General features: G+C 42.4%; 1 protein-coding gene across 1 annotated transcript in view; it reads right to left on the bottom strand.

Moving 5' to 3' along the window:
• MYO1E (myosin IE) overlaps positions 1-18,916 on the bottom strand; it is a 76,791-nt gene extending 57,875 nt beyond the window's left edge. The window contains 2 exon segments of the mRNA XM_053954599.1: positions 18,605-18,616; positions 18,619-18,916. Of these exon segments, the coding sequence (XP_053810574.1) occupies positions 18,605-18,616; positions 18,619-18,897 (291 nt within the window). The 5' untranslated portion in view covers positions 18,898-18,916.
• Between the last annotated feature and the right edge of the window lie 1,008 nt (positions 18,917-19,924).

Genomic DNA, 19,924 nt, shown 5'->3' with positions numbered 1-19,924 from the left:
TGCGTTAGATTCAGTCTCACAGACCTTGTATTGGCATAATTATGCTGTGAGCACAGATGCCAGCCAAAGAAGCTGTTTCACAAAACCTGTAACTTTATCACTGACTTGGCAGTACTATGCAAAAGACCACATTTAAATGTCTTTTAGGCCTTGCAACTCAGCACCAGCATCATAAATATACATAAGATTCCAATGATTTCTGTTAAAGGGGAAACCAAGTAAAAAGCCAAGCGTCAGCTTTGAGGAGAAGCTGCAGACCATTGCAGATCAATATTCTAGTTTTATTTAAAAGAACCTCTAGTGGTGCAGTGTGATGCTGCATTTTCTTTTCCCTTTAATTTCCCATTTCCATGTGTTTAGCAAAATGCTAAACTTCATAATGAAAACCCAGAACAGGTGAAATTCAAGCTAAATCACAAGGTTTCAAAATTGGGGTAATGGAGAAGAACAATTTAAGTCTCAAATGCTGAACTGTAGCTGAAGATTTTGGCTTGCAGCACTTTCATACAAACCCACATTAAACTTAAATGCTTGTAATGTACCTTGCTTTCAACTTCTGGACTCATTCAATTTCAGACCTCTGACTCAAACCCACATGAACTGAAATAATATTGAATTAAAATATAAACTAAAACCAACTGAATAACTTTTTCATCTAAGCATAATATTCTGATTCAGACAATACAACTGTTCAGTGAATAGTGTCTCATTCCCTCCATCCTAAACAACTTGGACATGAACAGATGCTCAGATTATCAAAATCCTTTAACTTTTGGCTTCTGCAATTCATTACACTGGTGAGGTCCATAAAGCAACTTCACCTTTAAAAATAAAGTTCTGGCTTACAAAGTAACTTGCACTCAAATAGCTTTTTTCCAAGCTTACATGACAGCTTGATAAACAACATACTCCCTATGACCCCATCAAGACCTTCCAAGCACGCTATAAATGCTGCCTTTGACTCCATCTTGCCTAACAGAATTACAATTTTAAGTGGTGTGCTAAAAGAGCAACCCAAATGCAATACCAGCAGCCGTGGCTTTAGGCTGTACCAGGTAAGGGTGCAGGGCTGTAGACTCTATGAACAGGTACCCACTGCAGTTCAACTTCACCTTATTTCTAACTACTCTGTGCACAATTCTCATTAGCTTTGACAAATCATTACAATGCAGTTTCCTTCTACACTTGTTCCTTTGCCTTCCTCACACCTGACCTAGAAACACTAAAGCACCTCTAAGTTACAATGAGAATCAGAAGGAAAACAAGAAATGTTAGGAGCATTCCAGGAGCAATACCGAAAGCAACTTCTTAAAAAACATTGACACTTTCTACAGGCTTCCCCAATGCTGACTAAGGGCTGAACATGCTGTATTAGCATTTGGATAATCCTAAACCTGCAGACACATTTCCAGGGCTTTTACTGTAACTGCTGGAAGGGCCCAAAAGTTTTGTTCCATTTTCAAGCTGCCCAAGATCATTCTCTTATTCTGCTACTACCCAGCTGCCCGGGTTTGTCCCTTTTACCTGGGAGCACTATTCATTCCTGTCTCAGCTGGCCTTTGGCTTCTGCAGCAGTAGGTATGCAGGGCTCAGGGCTTCCCGAGCATGACCCAGGACAGGCAGCTCCCAATCCCGACCTGGATTCAGGCATCCCTCACTGAGGCTCAGCAGAGTACCAGTCTTTACATAAACATTGCTTAGATTTTGCCAAATGTAATCAACCAGAGGATAATTCTGAATAAAGGAATGTGGTAAAGTCTTTTTTTAATAAGTTGCTTGAGGTTCTTTGGGACATAAACAGTGTGTAAACAAAGTTCATCATGAATTATTCAACACCTAAAATACTGAAAACTCATTGAGGCTTTCAAAACCAAAATTCTTCTAATTATGAACACACAATTAAAAAAGAACAAATAATCATGAAATATCCAGGTATCTGTAATAACTTGCCACTTTTATTTACACCTAGTAGGGTTTTGTTGAGAAGAGAACCATTTGCTTCTACAAAAAGTATTCAGGCCAATTATCAGTTGCAGGACTGCACAGAAAGCCCAAATTTGAGGTACCCTATCTGTTTTTAAGTATAGTGTCCTTTATAAAAAATAAATTTAAAAAAAAAGACACAATCCACACATCTTACATATTCCTCCTTGTCTGCACATTTCAGATGACTAACTGACACCCTATGTTACAGATTCCATCTAATCAGTCCCACTGAAATGAAGGACAATTTGTTCCACTCCTTACAGAGCTGGATCTTCAAATATCTTCCAAGATAACTTTACACAAACACAGACAAAAGAGTATCAACAAAACTAAGTCAAGTAAGTCCAAATCAAACAAGACATGACAAACTCCTTACCCAGATATTTTTTTTTAAACAAGCAAGGTATGAAGGCTGCCAGCAGCTAAAGCAATCTGTGAGTCTTTGCTATGTAGTCATTGAGAATACAATTTTTAGTATTTCAATGTCACTCCTTGTTAATAACCCAATTAATGAAAGCTATGAGAATCACCTATGTTAAGGAAAACCTTGGGGTTTTCTCTTTACATTTTTTCAAAATAAAAAAGAACACAGTGGCAGGAACTGTTCTTTATTAAAATTTGTAAATTGTTTACAAGCAACACAAAATAACCCCTACTGTAGGTCCTGTTGCATTTAAATGCAGAAACATAACCCAAAACCTTCGTGCACTGGAATGCCACATCTAGTTTAGCTTTTTAATAGGTAGATGAATAACCCCATTCCAGAGTTTCCTATTAAGTTTTTATATGCAGTACTGTAAGACCTTATTCTAATATTTCAGATGTCTATTGATTTCATTTCAGTTTAACTTATTGAAAGTCTGTTTGGTTATGGATTGCATTTCTCACATTTTTGCACGTTAGTGAAGCATTCAGAGGCAGCTGCAAAACAGGAGCGAAGTTAGGCAAAAGCTCACAGTTCACAGCCACACCACCTCCTACTGCTTCAGTCCTGCCAGGGGTAGCACCACCACCACTGGTAAGTCGGGCCCATTGAGGGCACCATGCCCTATGGGACTTAAAGCATGTGCTGGAAAAGGGAGTAAAGGCACAAGACACAGAATGCTTTAGCCCTTTCGGTAAATCAGGTGGGATTTGAAGCTCTGAGGTTGGTCATTTAGCAACAGAGCTTGGGAGTCTCATTCTCATTCTCAAAACTTCTGCTAAAGCCATAGAATCATAGAATATCCTGAGTTGGAAGGGATCCACAAAAGTTCAGCTCCATGTATAGCACATCCTCAAGAATCCCACCATGTGCCTGAGAAAGTTGATCAAACTCTCCTGGATCTTTGTCTGGTGCTGTGACAACTGCCCTGGGGAGCCTGTTCCAGTGCCCAAACACACTCTGGGTGAAGAAACTTTCCCTAATGTCCAAACTAGACCACCCCTGACCCAATTTCAGGCCATTCCCTCAGGCCCTGTCACTGGTCACAAGAGCAAAAAGATCACTGTCAGCCCCTCCTCTTCCCCTCATGAGGAGGCTGTACCTGCAGTGAGGCCTCCCCTCGGTCTCCTCCAGCTTGAACAGACCTATGTCCCCAGCTGCTCCTCACACGGCTTCCGCTCACCATCTTCATGCCATGCGTTGGACACTCGAACAGCTCAATACTGTGGTATATATATGTGGTGTGTGTATATATATATATATATATATATATATATGGGGTATAACTGCCCCCAGCACTGGAGGTGAGGCTGCCCCAATGCAGAGCAGGACAATTCCCCCCTTGTCTGGCTGGTGATGCTGGGCTGATGCCCCATCAGCCTGGCCCTCCTCATGGCTGCGCTCATGTTCAACTCTCTATCAACCAGGACTCCAGGCTCCTCAGTGGTGCAGTCCTCCAGCCTCTCACTCTCCAGTCTGTACATACTTCAAATAAACCTGAGCACAAGTGAGAAAAGCTTGTTTTCTACAAAACACACACAGTTCTGTGTATCATACGTGAAAAAATACATCACACATCCGGCATGTGTGCGATGATTTCAACCATCCCAGCCATCTGCCTGTGCCTTTTTCTTTCCCCTACAAAACATTAATTTGAACAACTATGTTATGCAACTAAGCATGTCTCATCCAGTTAATGAAAGCATCTCTTAAAATCTGTAGAATCAGACTATTAGATAAGCAGATGTGCTTCTGCATACTCCTTGTGTAATGTCTGACTGCCAGAATCATTTTTTACCTGCTAAAACACAGTGGAACAGGATGCAGCCTGCAGCTATCTTACTTTGCAATTTGCTGCTGTCAAATCTCAGTGTTTAGCAAGGGTTGATTTACATACCACTTGCATAGGAGAGCATCAAGTAAAGCCCAGATTTTTAGAGAATAACAGTAGTAATTTAATAATGGATGAGTCAGTAATTGCCAGTTTAGCAGAAGGGCTATCAAAAGGACACCACCTTGCAAATAAAGTGTCAGAGGTTTTGGTTATTTGTGGTGAAAAAAAGGTGCCATGGAAGATTTTGCAAGTAAAATTTGAGTCCAGTTGTAAACCAGCTGTATTGCTTCTAGATAGTGTTGACAGCAGGTTCAAAAATGCTCTACATGTTAAATCATTTGGTGACAGCTTGCAGTAACAGAAGTGTTTTCCTGTATCTTCTAACACACACTTGTGTTCTGTGGGATACAGGCAATACCTAACACCAGCTATCCCACAGATTCCTACTAGAATCTGTCCTCAGGGATGTTCTGCCTATTTAGTGCTAATGTACCAATTATTGATATCTTTTATTGTACTTTGAAAAATTGTCCAACACTTGGCAGCAGTAACTGTAAGGACTACTACAAAGATAAAAAAATTATTTGTAATCTACTGCTAAAGTCCCATGTTTCATATACAGGCATTTAAGTAATAAGATGGCACTCACATAACCATGTTCATGAATTACAAATGTACATCTGTATGTGCACTTTCATCTCCATGACCTTACTGCAAAGTACAAAATAGAACTTCTTTGCCTTTATACAACATACTTCATTGGAAGTTTCCTTGCAGTATGTACTGCCAGGAAAATCTGCACTTTAAAAAGGATCAGAAGAATGATCCAATGTTTACACACACCATTGCCTGAGCAAGCCTAAACCTGTTTAGAACTACTAGTAAAAGCATAACAGACATCACATTACATCATTAGAGATAACATTTGAGGGATAAACCCCCTAAATCACCCTGAAAGCCTGTAATGAAATGGATCATGTCCTTTGGCATTTGCAGCTGAAGACAAAAGACCTGTGCAAAGGCTTGCTGAGAGTTAAAGATGTAGAAGGGAAGGCATAAGAAAGGCAACTGTAGAAGGTGAGAGCTAAGACCAGATTCAGGCAAGTATTTCAAAGCCACATGGCTGATCTGTGGGTAGGAGGACATTTCCCATACGAGGTCAGAATCAGAGAAGGTGTCAGACTGAACCAATTCCGTCAGCAATATTAAAGGCTTATAAACACATGGAAAGAGCACTACTAAGGTAGAGCTGAAGGAGCAGAACTCCACATGGAAATTGGAAGCAGCTTGCCTGGACCAGACTAGGCTCCCGTCATCTTGCCAGCCCAGACCACTCCACCATTCTTCTTAGATTTATTGCCCTTACTCTCTTTCCTGTTTGAGAAAGTTCTGTCACTCAGCCTACTGTGGACCAAGTCACATTTCCCTCACAGGGGCCACAACGTAGTTTGCACGTATCATCTGCCAAAACCAGCAGAGGATTCCAGCCCTCTCTCACCCTTATAGTTAATTTAGGCTCCTAGAATAGCTCCAGAACACAGTCCATGGCAGCTGTTAGGGACATGCCTCAGATATATTCCCCACTCCATCCTTATCAAAATGGCACTAGAACAAAACACCACCACAGAGTGATCACAAAGGCTCTGCACAGCTTTGGAGCTTGGGGAGGTTCTCCCACACTGTCACATTAGAGACTGGAAGGCAGAACAGAAATAAGGGGGCAAAACTGTATGTTGTACTACAGCTGTAGTAGTAAATGGATAGAACAACAGAAAAGTATTTCCCCCACCTGCCAGTTCTAATACTTACAGGGTCCTGACCTGCCCTGACTTAAAACACCACCTTAAAAAACCAAAAACTAGTTATAGTTCTTGAATATATTCCAAAGTCTTCAAAAATACAAAGAAAAATAAGAGCCTAGGCATCTCATTGAGGTGTGATGCAAAATAAGTAGGTTCGTTCATTTAAATGAGGTTGACTTCTACTCCCCTGAAGAATTTCAATTGGTCAAGTACAATTCCAAAACAAGCCCTAAAAGGACACAATTAGCTACAGAATGTAGTTTCATTGTTCACTGTATCCTGTTACCAGCCTGAACATAATCTTAGCTACTAAATTTGAGCTTCATTGTTTTAGCAATCAGATTATATTAATTTCCCCTTTGTTTTTTTCTTTTCCTGTTTGTACACCTGCACTATCAATGAATAAACAGCAACAGGATTAGTATTTTATAGTTAACCTACTACTCCACACGTGTGAAGAGCATGATGATAAAATATTTTCAAAGGCTTGGGGGAAAAAAACAATCCAAAACAAACACCATAACAACCTTGACTTCTAACTTTAAGATCTCAGTGTAGTTACCAGGCAAAATAACCTTGAAATAAAAATGTATATTCTTCCTATATGTTGTCTATGTTGTCTGCTTCAGATGTAAAATGAATGACCATAGCTACCTCACCACAGGTAGTTAACATCACAAGTACTGACTCTCCACCTACATATTTTGAAGTGCAGTCTAGGAAGAACTCCCCAGCGTCTTAAGTGCTTCTAGAACAGTAAAAGTTAATATTGGGTATGTTTTTTTTAATTGATGTCTCCCCCACCCCCCACTAAGTTAAGAGCTATTTAACCATTTTTGAGTATCAGAGACCCAGTACAAACCACAACAGGTGGGTCACAGTCAAACTGACAGGACCAGTTTTGCTTGCTTTGTCCCTCCCAGTCCCAGACTGGACTCCAGCCACACTTAGAGAATCCCCCCCACAGAGCTGCAGGGTAAAGCCTGTTGACTGCTGCATTTTAAATGTATTCTGTTCCAGAACAGACCCACAGATGGGGCAAGTCCAGTGAAAAAGTCACCTAATGGCCTCAGGTGCAAAAACATCTCAGCCTGCTGTAGCATTAAGAAATGACCTGAACAAAAGAAAACCTAATTTCGGTAGGTGAACACTCTCGAGGTGTGTCAGACTAAATAGCTCTTCATGACTAATTCATTAACTGTGGTAACACACTCCTCCATTGCAAACTACCACCTTCACAACATCCATCAGAGCATCCTCAGTGGTTTATGAAGTACCTGTCTATAATCTCAGGGTACAGCCTGTACTGTCAGTACAGCCCAAACAGACTTGCTTCAGCACTTGTCAGCTTTCACACCGTTAAGCCTCTTTTCAGAATAAACAGCTCTTAAATTCCTCTCCCCAAAAGAAATGCTCAGCTCTGGGAAAAAAACCAGTTGTTCAAGTCTATAAACTTATTCTGTGGCACTGAAACAGGGATTTAAAACTCTCTATTACATTCTATTCTTCTGGATCGTTTTCAGACATTCCTTTCTTATTCAGAACTGGAGGGTTCTGTCAAGACTGTGTCCATAAAGGATTAATTTTAGGCATTCTGACACATGCAGCTGAAATTATTTAGTCTCAGTTCAAGTACAGATTGCTATAATTGAGAACAAGAAAAGGTCAATCTCAGACTAATAAAATAAAGATTAATTTCTGCAGTCCTTAGTTTGTCTTTTTACTGGTGAATTGCATGGAAGCAGATAAGGTAGCCACCAGATAAGGTAGCCAGCTATTCCAGCAGGAACTAGTGCCTACGCTGTCAGTGATTAAAATGCTTTTCTGAAATTATTGTAAGCAAATATTGTATCTGCTTCTTTCCCAACACAGCTTTAATAGTGACTATTTACGAAAGCAGATTTAGGGCTTGGGGTACTCTCCTCACTCAGGAGGAGAAAGGAAAAATACCAAGGAGAAAGTTGGGAGATGCAAGTAAGCTGATGTTCTAAATATTGTTTCCTTTTCCATAGTTAAATACTTAAGTGCTCAATTCACTAAGGTATTCAGTAACACTCACTAATTCCAACTCTTTACAACACAAAATACACCACTACTCATGTGTAGACCAATGGAAGCACCACTGGAGAACAAGGATTTGTAACCATGTAAATACAAGCTTTTAGTACTGGGAAGAGTCAGGCCCACCTATCTTAAGGGACCCCAGCAGTGCCACCGACCACCACTGTAACTCCTGGCAGTAAACTGCACCGTGCACATCAGCAAAGGAAATGGAGCCCTGCGACTCTGCCAGGACTGAGCCATGGTTGGAGGCAGGTTAGGTTGCCCAGGAACACTGTATCACCTCTCTCCTTTAGTGAGGGATGTCCATTCTGTCTAGAACAATACCAAATATGGGGATAAGTAGCCACTGCCCTGCTTCCTCTCAAGTGCTCCTAGAATGTACCAAGAATAAAAACACAAACGACAGGAAGAAACCACTGCTGGTCATGAACTTACTCTGCATATTGAGATCAGGTCTCTGTGGACTGGGTGTGCTGGTATTTCAGGCATTAAGAACCCTGGAACCAGAATTCCTATTACCACTAGAAAAGCTTTAACAAACAGTACTCATGGGAACAGCAGTTAAGACTCCTGTAGCAGTCAGCTGGGTTACTGACACTGGTACTGGCAAACCAAGTACTCCTTTCAACATTACAACTGCCAGTTACCAATAGTCTATGTGAAATAATTAATCCATTCTCTCTGTGCTACTGAAGTTCAACTTCTTTGTAGCCTCGCACTTCATTACATATTCCTGAGACTGAGGTCAAAGTCACTGGAGGCTACAAAGAACACATATTCTGTATGCTTGAAGGCAGCTTCAAGGTAGATCAGATTAATCTCCTTTATTGTATATACTTTTTAAAATCACAACAGAAGCCATTTCAGTTTTAGCAAATCTAAGTTTTGCTGACCACATACCAGAATATATGCTGATTTGTTATTTAAAGCAAGTATCAAATTAGGCAAATTCTTATTTTCTCCAATACACTGAATCTAGTCCCTTACTGCTATGCAGATATATATTACAGAATGCTGAGAGACAAGAATGACAATTATAGACAAATATCTAAGCTGCTTAAGAAACCAGGCTCAGTCGTTAGAAACAGGTACTCAACATTATCTCAAGTTTCAGATACTGGATACTCAGGTACTGCCAAGTCCTCTTTCACTTGTAGGTACACTTCTGACCTGACTTACTCTGCTGAAGGCCTATCCCTGCCTTCCTCCTCATCTGAAAACATTCATTCTTCAAACTCTGTGGTTGCAACTCAATGCTGGGACAAAAAACAACTAAAGCACAGCAAAACAGCAAAAGCAGGGGCCTCTCCTACAATGAAGTCATTCTCCCCACTCCCAACTCTGCTACAAATGGAGCTCAAGATTTTCTCATTAAAGGCCAGACCTCCACAGACATACACAGAGCCATAACAGGATCTCATAACAGGATTTGTTACAAAACATCCCAGTTCACGTTTTTTCCCTGGGTCAAGTCTAATCCTTCTTTAAAAACCATACCCAGTAGCAGAGTCTGTAGAAGTTACTCCAACCTCAATTTGCTGGCAGTCTCTTCCTATAATGCAGACCACCAACATAGTCCCTGGGTCCTGAAGGGCTCTGACCACTGCTCCTGCTAGGACTCTGCCCTCAGCCACTGGCAAGTACTGGCCACTAAACGCCCAAGGGGCTGCTCCTCTCAGCAGCACTGTGTGCCAGTGCCACCAGTGCACCCAGCAAAGGTGGCTGCAGACAGCTGGGATTATGAACTTCCAGCTACCCCAGGAAAAAGCAGGAAGAGATGCTTGCAAAGCCAACAGCCACAGCAGAGCAAATAATGGCCAACAGTCTGGCTACAGCTCAGCACAGAATTACACATTTTTAGCTCTTTTGCAACAGATTTCTCAGCAGGTTCACACTGCTCCTCCATAGGGGGCTGATGCTTCCTGCTCCACCAGGGCCAATCAATTCCAAAAAGGCACCGTACTTCAGTCCACTCAAGTCCTGCAGGATACACAGAAACCAGACAGGATCAAAACCGAACACATCCAAATTGCCCTACTCTGAGAAGCTATTTTTGCTTTTCCACTGCAAAGACCAGAATGTTTTTGTAGGAAACTCTGGTTTGCTGAATCTAGCAATTACTAACCAATATAGCAGTTCCCAGTGTATACTTGAGGGGAAGCACTGAAAAAGGCTTTGGAGACTACCAACAACACAGCATCAAGTCGTGGAAACGTGACTGCAAGTAAGGAACAGCTTTTAAGTGCAGAAAATATATCCAGCTCAAGTAATTCTGTTCTTAGTGGATGTACTATATTTTAATTGGCCAAGTCAAATATTTGTTTTCTTGCATTCAGCCAATTCAGAATTCAGGAACTAGTCAAGTTTGCATGTGAAGTGGAATATTTCATGGTGCAGAAGCTACATGTAATAAAATCATGCTTAGTACTACATCAGCTTTCATTGTAGCCAAATATTTAATTCAAATTATGGTAGGAAAGATAGCAGAGGTTTCCTGAAAGGAGTAGTGTATTAATTTAACCTGCTCTCATAAAAATTGCACTATCAAGAGTCAACAAAAAATACAGAACTAAGTATGATAAAAGGGCCTAATATAACTATGGATTTCCATGACTAATTATTTTTCCTAGATGATTTGATCCTATCACTGATTCCTTAAAAAATATAATCTACATTTAGCTAGACAGCAGAAATAATTATGCAAAATCCATGTTTCTTTTACCTTACTAGAAGATACCATAGATTTATCTACTAATTCAGACTATGTAGACAGCTTATACCTCTGTGCTCTGAAAGCAAGAATGGATTTATATCCTTTCTGGAATTAATCTAACCACATTTTTAATTCCCCATTAAATTTATCTGTAGTATGACTGTTTTCAATTACTGTTATAAATATTTTTGCACATTTCTCTTTCTTTAGGTACGTACTGAATACAGGTGGGTATCAGTACAGGAAAACAAATTCTTTCAGAATTAATAAATCAAATGCTCCTCAAATACTGAAAGAATAAAGAAATATTTAAAAGTATGCACTTGCTTTTGAGTTCCATGAAATAGCTTTTAAGATTAGGTTTAACAAAAGTTCTCCTTCAATATGCCTCACGAACACCGCTTCCACTTAGCAGAAGTATTTTCCAGTTCATACATCAGAACACCTGCAATAAGTCCAAAACCCAAGCGATCAGGAGGTGAACATGCCAGTGTGTGCTAGAAGCAGCACAAAAGCTCACAGATGTTTACAATACCTAGATAAACCTTTGCCCTCCGAATGTTCCTGCTACCCCTCAGAGCAGTAGTACTTCCACACCAAATGAGCTATCAAAGAGTCCAGGGCTCACAGTGCCAGGGACTCCAAATGCAGCATTTCTGCACACTTCTTCACAAAGCTGTGAATAACATAGCATTGGAAGTTATTGCAAAAGCAAATTTGGAAGCACTTAGGCATTTGTGCAGACTTGTATCCTTCAAGGCAGGAAAACAAAACAAAACAAAACAAGATGAGACAAGTTCTTGACTACCGCTTGGCACTGCAAATCTATTACTAACAAGAGGTTCCAACTTCCATCTTTCTGTGTTTCTGCTATTAGCAATATCCAACTCAAAGCACAGGAAAAGACATCAATCACTGCAAAAGATAACAGTGTGCATTGGTAAACTGCCTAGAATTAAAGCATCACAAATGTTGAGGAATGTCAGACTGAAAACAGAAGACTGTCCTAAGGTGCAAGATCAAACACCAGGCAGCATATTTTATGAGACACAAGCAGGAAAGACTTTAAAGCTGTTGAAAACATTTTGCTTGTTTTATAGAGGGTATCAGGCTGCACTGTTCAGACTTGAGTATGACTTCAACACTTAAATTAGACAAGGCTGACCAAGAAGTGGTTACAGACTCAGGCTCAGCTGATGACAGTGATTCAGTGAGTGGTTCTGAGCTGGCACAGAAAAAAAGCCCCACACTTCCTGTACAGGGACAAGTGCAGCAAGTCACTACGAGACTGCTAATCCTCTTTGAAGGATGCCAACAAAAACCTCTCATTTAGACTTCAGATTGCTGAAAAAGGCATGAAAATAGCTTCTAGAAGCACATGTTTTTGCATAAACTATTTATGTCCCCTTTTTTTGAAGGAGTCTAGAGAAAAACATCTGTCATCACTCCATCCCAAAGCCACTGCACTGATCCCCTGAAAGCCAGAAGTGGCTTTCACCAGACACTTCTGGCAGCTGAAAAATCACACACATGACAGGAGAGCAGAGCACCAGACCTATTTTATAATCCTTTTGACACTTACAGGACAGTGTTGGTCACGAAGTATACTCAAGATCTCCTAATATCTGGCTTTAACTTTCAACTTCACATTTAGCAAGTTACGTTAATAGATAAGCCTTTGTACTTTAAAAGCACCTTGTAAGTAGGCTTCCCAAAAGGCATCACTTCTGATAGCTCTGACTCATGCTCCAATTGCCAACACCGCTTTCCTTGTCAGCTCTCACATTTGTTTTGTTTAAAAAATATTTTCAGTTTCAACTAAAAAAATTAAATTCGGACTTTTGTAAAAATTACATTTTATAATTTATGAACCCAATCCATGAGTGGTTTTAGTATCAATTAAATGCTGCTGTGTCTTTGGAAAAAAACCTTGACCACCCTTCTTCCTAGGCTGTTTACATTATGGAATCTTGGGTTTAGATGTACTCACTTGTGTAGAGGACACCATCAAGCCCCAAAGCTATTTATACGAAGCATATTTTACAGAAGGGGCAGAAAACAAATGTGAGGTTCAGTGTGTGGAAAAGCTGTAGTCCAAGACACCTTTTCTGATCACAGCAATGACTCAGTCAAGCAGAGAGAACAGATCCCATGCACTGCCAGGACTTGACTGCACACCTGGCATCCCCAGGGGGTAGTCACAGTTTTGTAGAAGTGAGGGAGGAAAGCAGTAGGTGGAGGATAGGAAAGCTAGAAGATGAGGATGAGTCAGGAGAGGAATGACAATGTACTTCCTGGGCAGGACAGTAACTGGCATCTCAGGAATGCAGGGAAGGGAGTAGGAGATGGGAAAGACTGAAGGGAGCCCAGGAAGGTCTGACTAAATTACAGCTCCTCACACAAGCTGCCCCAGGAGTGCCACGGGAGGCTGAGGTGAACGTCTGAGCAAGGCCTCAGAGACAGCTCTCAGTTCTCATCCGAAGGGAGAAAATTCTTGTTTACTTCCTGCCATATTTCTCTGATATTTACAAATATTTTTACAGCCATAGTAGAAATTATAAAAGCCAAACAACACACTATAGCTATCCAGAGTCCTCTGACTACAGCAGTTCCAAGGTCAGCAGGCACCCCATACACCTGGAATACTTCCCCATACAAAGGCAGTACAAAAATCCACTTCAGAGTTGAAAACAATGCTGGTCATTTGCTAGTGACCAGCATCAACCAGAAAAGCTTCTTGGCAGACCACAGGTAGTGAAGAAGTGGATGGCCTCCAACAGATGACAAAATACATGAGAGAACCTTTATATGATCTTCCCTGAAAGGCTTAGCCTTTTGTGCTGAGGTAAACTTTCCTGCTCATATTCATGGTCAGAGTTTAGATAGTACAAAATGGCTTAATTCAAAGAGCTACCAGTAATGCAAGCCAACCCTTTCTTACCAAAGCCTATGCCTAGATTTCTGTGCTTGCAGAGGAACTGAAATATTTTCCCAATCCCAGTTCCAAAAACTGCTTCAATTTTACTGCTTCTAGTCTAGCACGCTTAACTCCCAGAACAAAACCCTTGTTAATTAGGGGCAAATCCCTTTCTAACACAGTTCTTAATGCCTTTCAGTAGCCACACACCACCTAGATCTGGAGTGCAGCTTCCTAAAAAAAGCAGACTGAAGGATTGTATTACAAGAGTGCTTTACAAAACTGAAAAGGAAAGCAGAGGAATTTGTCATTTATAAGCCATTTATTGTGGCAATAACCAGAACCAAAGGATAAGCAAAAGCCTGACAAGATGCAGGTCAGTCCAAGGCTGGCCTGCATCAGCAGAACGACAGTGATCTGTGTCAGAACTCTTCAGGTGACTACAGGAAACTCACTCCCAGGGTTAGCCTGGCAAAGTAAGACTGGGAGCCCAGGAGGAAAAACCACCTATCTTTTTGCTCCCTTCCTCATCACAAAATGCAGCAACTAAGTTAGGCAAAGGATTCTTCTGGGTCTCTGAAGATGTTTATTTACATGTTCTATACATTAATATAATTCATCTATACATGCATACTATATTAGAATACAAATCCAAGCGTGCAAGAATTTCATATTCCTTATGCTGAAATTAGGAGGACCAAAACCTTATTCTTTTTAATATACATTGGATAGAGCATGACCATTAAATGCATGACCATTTATAAATGACTTTTAGACTAACGCCTACAACTTTTAGATTAACTTTTAGACTTTTAGACTAACTCCTACAACTGAGAAGAGAATATACTGGTATTTATATAGTCAAATTAATTTAAATTATTACAAAAGGGGATAATAACAGTTCTGTAAAGAGATGTACAACTTTTTAGTGTTTCAAGCAAGGTAAAATACTTTCCATGTTAAGATGGGAACATTACTAAGATTTTACTAAAAACTCGTAAAAGTTTAACATTCCATATGCTAACCATGACAAAACTCGTTTTAATTTCATCCATGCCACATGTGCAGCAATGCCTTAAGAACAAGGAGTGAGACTGGTGAATGTTATTCCTTTAAGTTAAGAAAAAGTGGCTGCAAATAATTTGTTTAAACTACTAATAGCATTGCCACCCCACTTCCTTCACACTAAATTAGTTATGTATGTAGAACAGAAAAAAAAAACCATACCTGGAAGGCAAAAGAGATGATGAGAAAATTACTTAAGATATACATACACAATCACAGGTTCAGTTTTCAGCTGCAGAAGTTGCATTTGAGTAACATTCTGCATACATTAGTGTCTTCTGAAAAAGTGCTCTAACATACACAGTATATCCATAATCATTCTAGAGGTCTAAACGAGAAACAAAAACATGCACGCACACAAACCTAAACAAAACACACTAAGTACTACTGTGTTTTAGTATATTTTATATATAAGCCAGAAAGAAACATCATATAGCTGGAAGATTTTCCATTAATGCACCTCTAGACATAACGCAAAGCACATGCTGTTACCCTCCCTAGTATTCCACATTTGGCAGAAAGCAAGGTTTGAGCTTAGGCTACTGTCTGCAGCAACAGACAGAAAAGCACCCTTCACTTCCCTGCAGAAAAAAAAAAGATTTAACGTAGTATAAGGTCCCAGTTTCCATCACACATATTAGACAACCCTGGCTTGCTCAACAACTTGTGACCAAATCCAGATACTGCTCATCCTGTTTTCTCTTGGGAGCTTTCCCTTCTCTGCCTAACAAATTGGTACAAAACCTCAGCAGAACTACTCTATAACAGAGATTATGCAAAAGCAGGCAAAGTTGATCACTGATGGGTTGCTGTTGGAGTATTTATTTGATTTTTGTGGTTGGTTTATGTTCTAAATATAGTATCAGTTTATGCCTTAGAAAATACTTGCTGATTGACATACAAAGTTTTATCTTTAGAAGAGTCAAAGCCACTAACAGTACTCAGGGGAACAATCTTTCCCTGAAGACTAAAGAGCTACTTTAAATGAAAGGTCCAGGATAATTTTTGTAATGTGGTACAGATTCTCTATCCAATTCCAGAGCCTTCAATGCATCTCCATGAACTACCCCATGACATGAAGGTTCTAACTCACAGTATAACAGCATAAAGTTCAGCTGACCACATGCTTCCCTTTCACGCAAGTTCCAGCTTAGTTTCACCATGAGGCTTCCTGAATATTTTGGATAGAGTCCTTCACTGGAGTGGGACTACTTGGCACTGGCATAATATGTAGTTTTTGAAGACTTAAAAACTTCAGCTAAGCTGTTAGAGGCTTTTAGGATTTTTTATTTTGAATTTAAAACATTGAAACACAAAGCTAACAAAATGGATGTATTAAAGAGAAAAATTTCAAGCCACCAGATGTTCCTTAGTCTTGTCAAGTTTACTATAGTTTTGCCCCGCTGTTGCTCATTCCCACCTTGTACTGCCATGTAAACCCATGAAACACCTCACCCATTCCATGTTTGCAGATCTCCTCCTGAAACCATCCTGTTAACTTGACATAGATATCGATCTGGATTAAAAATAAGCCAGCCAAAAGGAGGAGACATGTTGCTAAGTGCAGAGAGCTTTGCAGTGTGCCAGCTGAGCTGGGCGGGGCAGCGCACCATGGCAGGGACTGGCGGAGGCACCAGGGACAGAGCAGTGACACCGCGATCTGCTCTGCTCAGTCAGATGGCCCCAGAAGCACCAACAGCACCTGGTGTCAGTGGCAACTCAGCACCCTGCACTGGGGACCCTGTCAGAACAGGAAAGGGTCACTCTGAGGACTACAGTGAAGAAGATATAGCAGAACACACAAAACACTTGTAACATTCAGCTTCTTTCACCCTCCAGACCTCAAAACTGTTAAGACAAAAATAAGGGGAATAATGTGAGTTTTTAATACAGCACAGAGGATAAGTATAAAGTTTCAGGACATTAGTAGCATGATTCATGTTCATCAGCAGTCATTTTACGTCCTGCCAGGCAATCCTTCTGCCAACTAAGTTACAAAATACTACCTTCTAATGACTTATCAAACAATGGTTTGGGCAAAATTATTTGAAAAAGCAGCACTTTCAAAAACATTATTTTCTGGTTTTGCTGTAATAATGGCTTACCAGTAATCTAAAAATGCAATTCTTATTATTTTGAGATATCACAATGAAAAACTACTTCAGTATCAAATTAAAAGCTGGGGAGTAACTGTCTGAATACATCCCTAAGAATTGTATCTTGTGGAAGAAATTAATTATCTTATTTTGATAAAGTAAATCTCACAGAGTATGATGCCAGTTAGTTATATGTATTTACAGAAACTACTTTGATTAAAACTTTTCATTAAAAAGGAATGAACGGACCCTACAGCAGATCAACTAATAGACTGATCTCGAAGTACTACTGGTAACAGGCAGACATATCTGAAGCACCTGCAACAAAGATTTCCAACCCCGTTTAACATGTGGGCAGTCTAAGCAATGACCCAGCCTCTGCCAACGAGGCCATATGTGCCACAGGTGTCTGTGACACAGCAGGTACTTGAGCAAAGATTAAGGCTAACGAGTTGATCTGAATCACCTGGCAAAACAATCAACCCCCAGGGAACACAAGCACCTATCTTATTCAAAGCTCCTTACCAAAAACAGGTTTATAAGAGCTAGTTGGTATCATTATCCCTGACTTAAAGAGAAGTTTTAACTTCCTATCTTCTGCAATGCTTTTTTTAAAGCAAAGATTTTGCTCCACACAGAAGTAATCAGGTACACCTTTACTTGCCTCAGAAAGTCAAAGCAGAGGCAATGGCAATAAGAAAGGCATCCTTGAAAAGGTATTGGGCGTGAAGCTCTGAATACACGAGAATTAGTCTGGTCAGTCTTTAAATCGTAACCTTAGTTAAGCTTTAGCAAAAATACTGCAAAAGTTTTTCAAGTATCTTAACACTCAGACCTTTAGTACTCTGCTTCAGAACAGTTTTAAGTAAACTACTTGTTTAGAAGTTATGGATTTTAGCCTCGTTTATTACCACATAGGATTCTTCACTATTTGTTAGTTCTTGTGTAACAGGTAGACAAAATCGCTATTTGGATTACTTCAGGATGAAGCTTATCATCAAGAGGCAGTTATTGAAGACAAAGCAGGTTCACCTACCGAACCTCAATTTTCCCTCAGTCCAGCACTAAAGGTGTTTTCCTGACATCGCGTCCCCTCGTGACAACCGGCAGCGCACAGCCCCAGCAGTGGCGGGGCCCCAGCTCCCGGGCTCGGGAGCCGCCTCTGCAGCGCACCTGAGCGCTCCCGCCGCCGGACAGGGCACCGGAGCGACTCCGGCACTCGGCACGGCGGCAGCGCCTCTGCCCGCCGAGACCCCTCCGCCAGCGCCCCCTGAACCAGAGGCGTCACCTGTTGTTGTACTACGCCCTGGCGTCCCCCCGACACGGGATTCCTCCTACCCGAGGACATCCAAAACCTCTTCAGAAGCCAAGCGGCGGGAGAGGGAGGCACACGCGGCTCGTGCTCCACAGGCGGCGCCGGCCCTACCCGCGCCCCGCGATGGGATGGGCGGGTTCGGGACGAGACTGGAGGCACCGACCCGGGTCCTCAGGGCCGGCAACCGCCGGCCCTCGGCAAGTGCCTGGCATGGCCCGGCTTCCCACAGGCCGGCGCTGTTACACAACCGCTCCCTGGCCAGGAGCGGGACACGGAGCGCTGCCGCGGCCCCTTCCCGGCACCGCGCGAGGAGACGCGACAGCCGCGCTCCCGCCGCCGCCCCGCGGGCCCCCGCCCCGCTCGGCCCCCTGCCGAGCTCTCCGCTCACCATCGCTGCTCCTCGGCGCTCCGCTGCCCGCGGCTCTGCCCAGACACGCCGGCGCCCCGGGACGAAGGGAACCGGCGGAGGGGAGAGGAGGGGCCAGCGGCTCCGCCCTCCCCGCGCGCGCAGCTCCCGGCGGGCGGGGCCGGAGCGGGCGAACGGCGGGGTGCAGGGGCCGGGGCCGGGGCCGGGCGGCTCGGTGCAGGGACTGAGGGACCGGGGCTGCCCCGCGCGGGCGTTGTGTCCATAAATGGAGAACTCGCCGCGGCGCAGGCAATGGCCGCGCGCAGGGACGTCATTCCCTGAGGGAATCCTCAGGGAATCCGCAGGGTTCGCGCGCTCCGGCCCAGGGCCCGCCGGTCCCGGAGCGCCCCGGGAGCAGCACCGGGAGCGGCACTCGCCGCACAGCGCTGACACGCCTTAAGCCGGCGGGGGCGCCCGGACTCCCGCAAGTGTGCTGCGTGCGCTGCCCTCCTCCCGCGTACCCACAGAACTAAGGTGCTGCTAATCCCTGGAAACACTGGAACGTACGATGCATCTTGTCACGGGTGGATGCTGAAGCAATTCTTACAGGCATCTCAGAGACGCGAAACAACCCAGGTGCCTGCAGGCAGCCGGCATCTGCTCCACGTTGCTCTTTCTGACCAGAACAGAACCAGTACAACTTCCAGGGGCTGCGCTTTCTAAGCGATCAAACCAATAAACCCGCCCGAAGGTGACTTCTGTAGTCCTGTTAAACGATTCACCTCAGGCTTGAAGCCCTGCTGTTTGCTCTAAATGGGTTTCTAACGCTACTTCTAAGCAAGAATATAAATAAAATGGAAACAACATCATGGAACAATCATAACAACAGCCAGACTCCGAGTCATATGTTGATACTGCTTCCAAACCACTTTGAAAACCACTCATAATGGGTAAAGATCCTGGGTTTCATCAATAGTTTGTACTGGGATTTAGTTTATATCTGATTAAAAAGAAGGGCAGTTATTGGAAAAAATAGGGAGTAGTTTATTCACAATATATGTATTCAATTTTCATTGTTTTTATGAACAAAATAAAGACTCATGTCCACACTAATTTAGAGATTAGGCACAAGCGGATTCACTTGTGGCTTTTTGGAGGAGAACACTGCTCTGGCTGCTCCAAGCCAGGTGCTGGTTGTGCAGCCAGATCTGCCAGTGCAGAGGAAGGACAGTGCTGTTCAGCCCGTGGCTTTGTCCTCCCGGCTCTGACTGTGGGACAGGCGTGATGGGGTGCAGACATTAAACACATGGCTGATCAAGTGTTACAAACTCAAACCACCCTGATGTGCACAACACAGAAATA

Source organism: Vidua chalybeata, chromosome 13 (genome assembly GCF_026979565.1).
Source record: "Vidua chalybeata isolate OUT-0048 chromosome 13, bVidCha1 merged haplotype, whole genome shotgun sequence".
Taxonomy (NCBI): Eukaryota; Metazoa; Chordata; class Aves; order Passeriformes; family Viduidae; genus Vidua; species Vidua chalybeata.
This window is presented reverse-complemented; position numbering and strand designations above follow the sequence as displayed.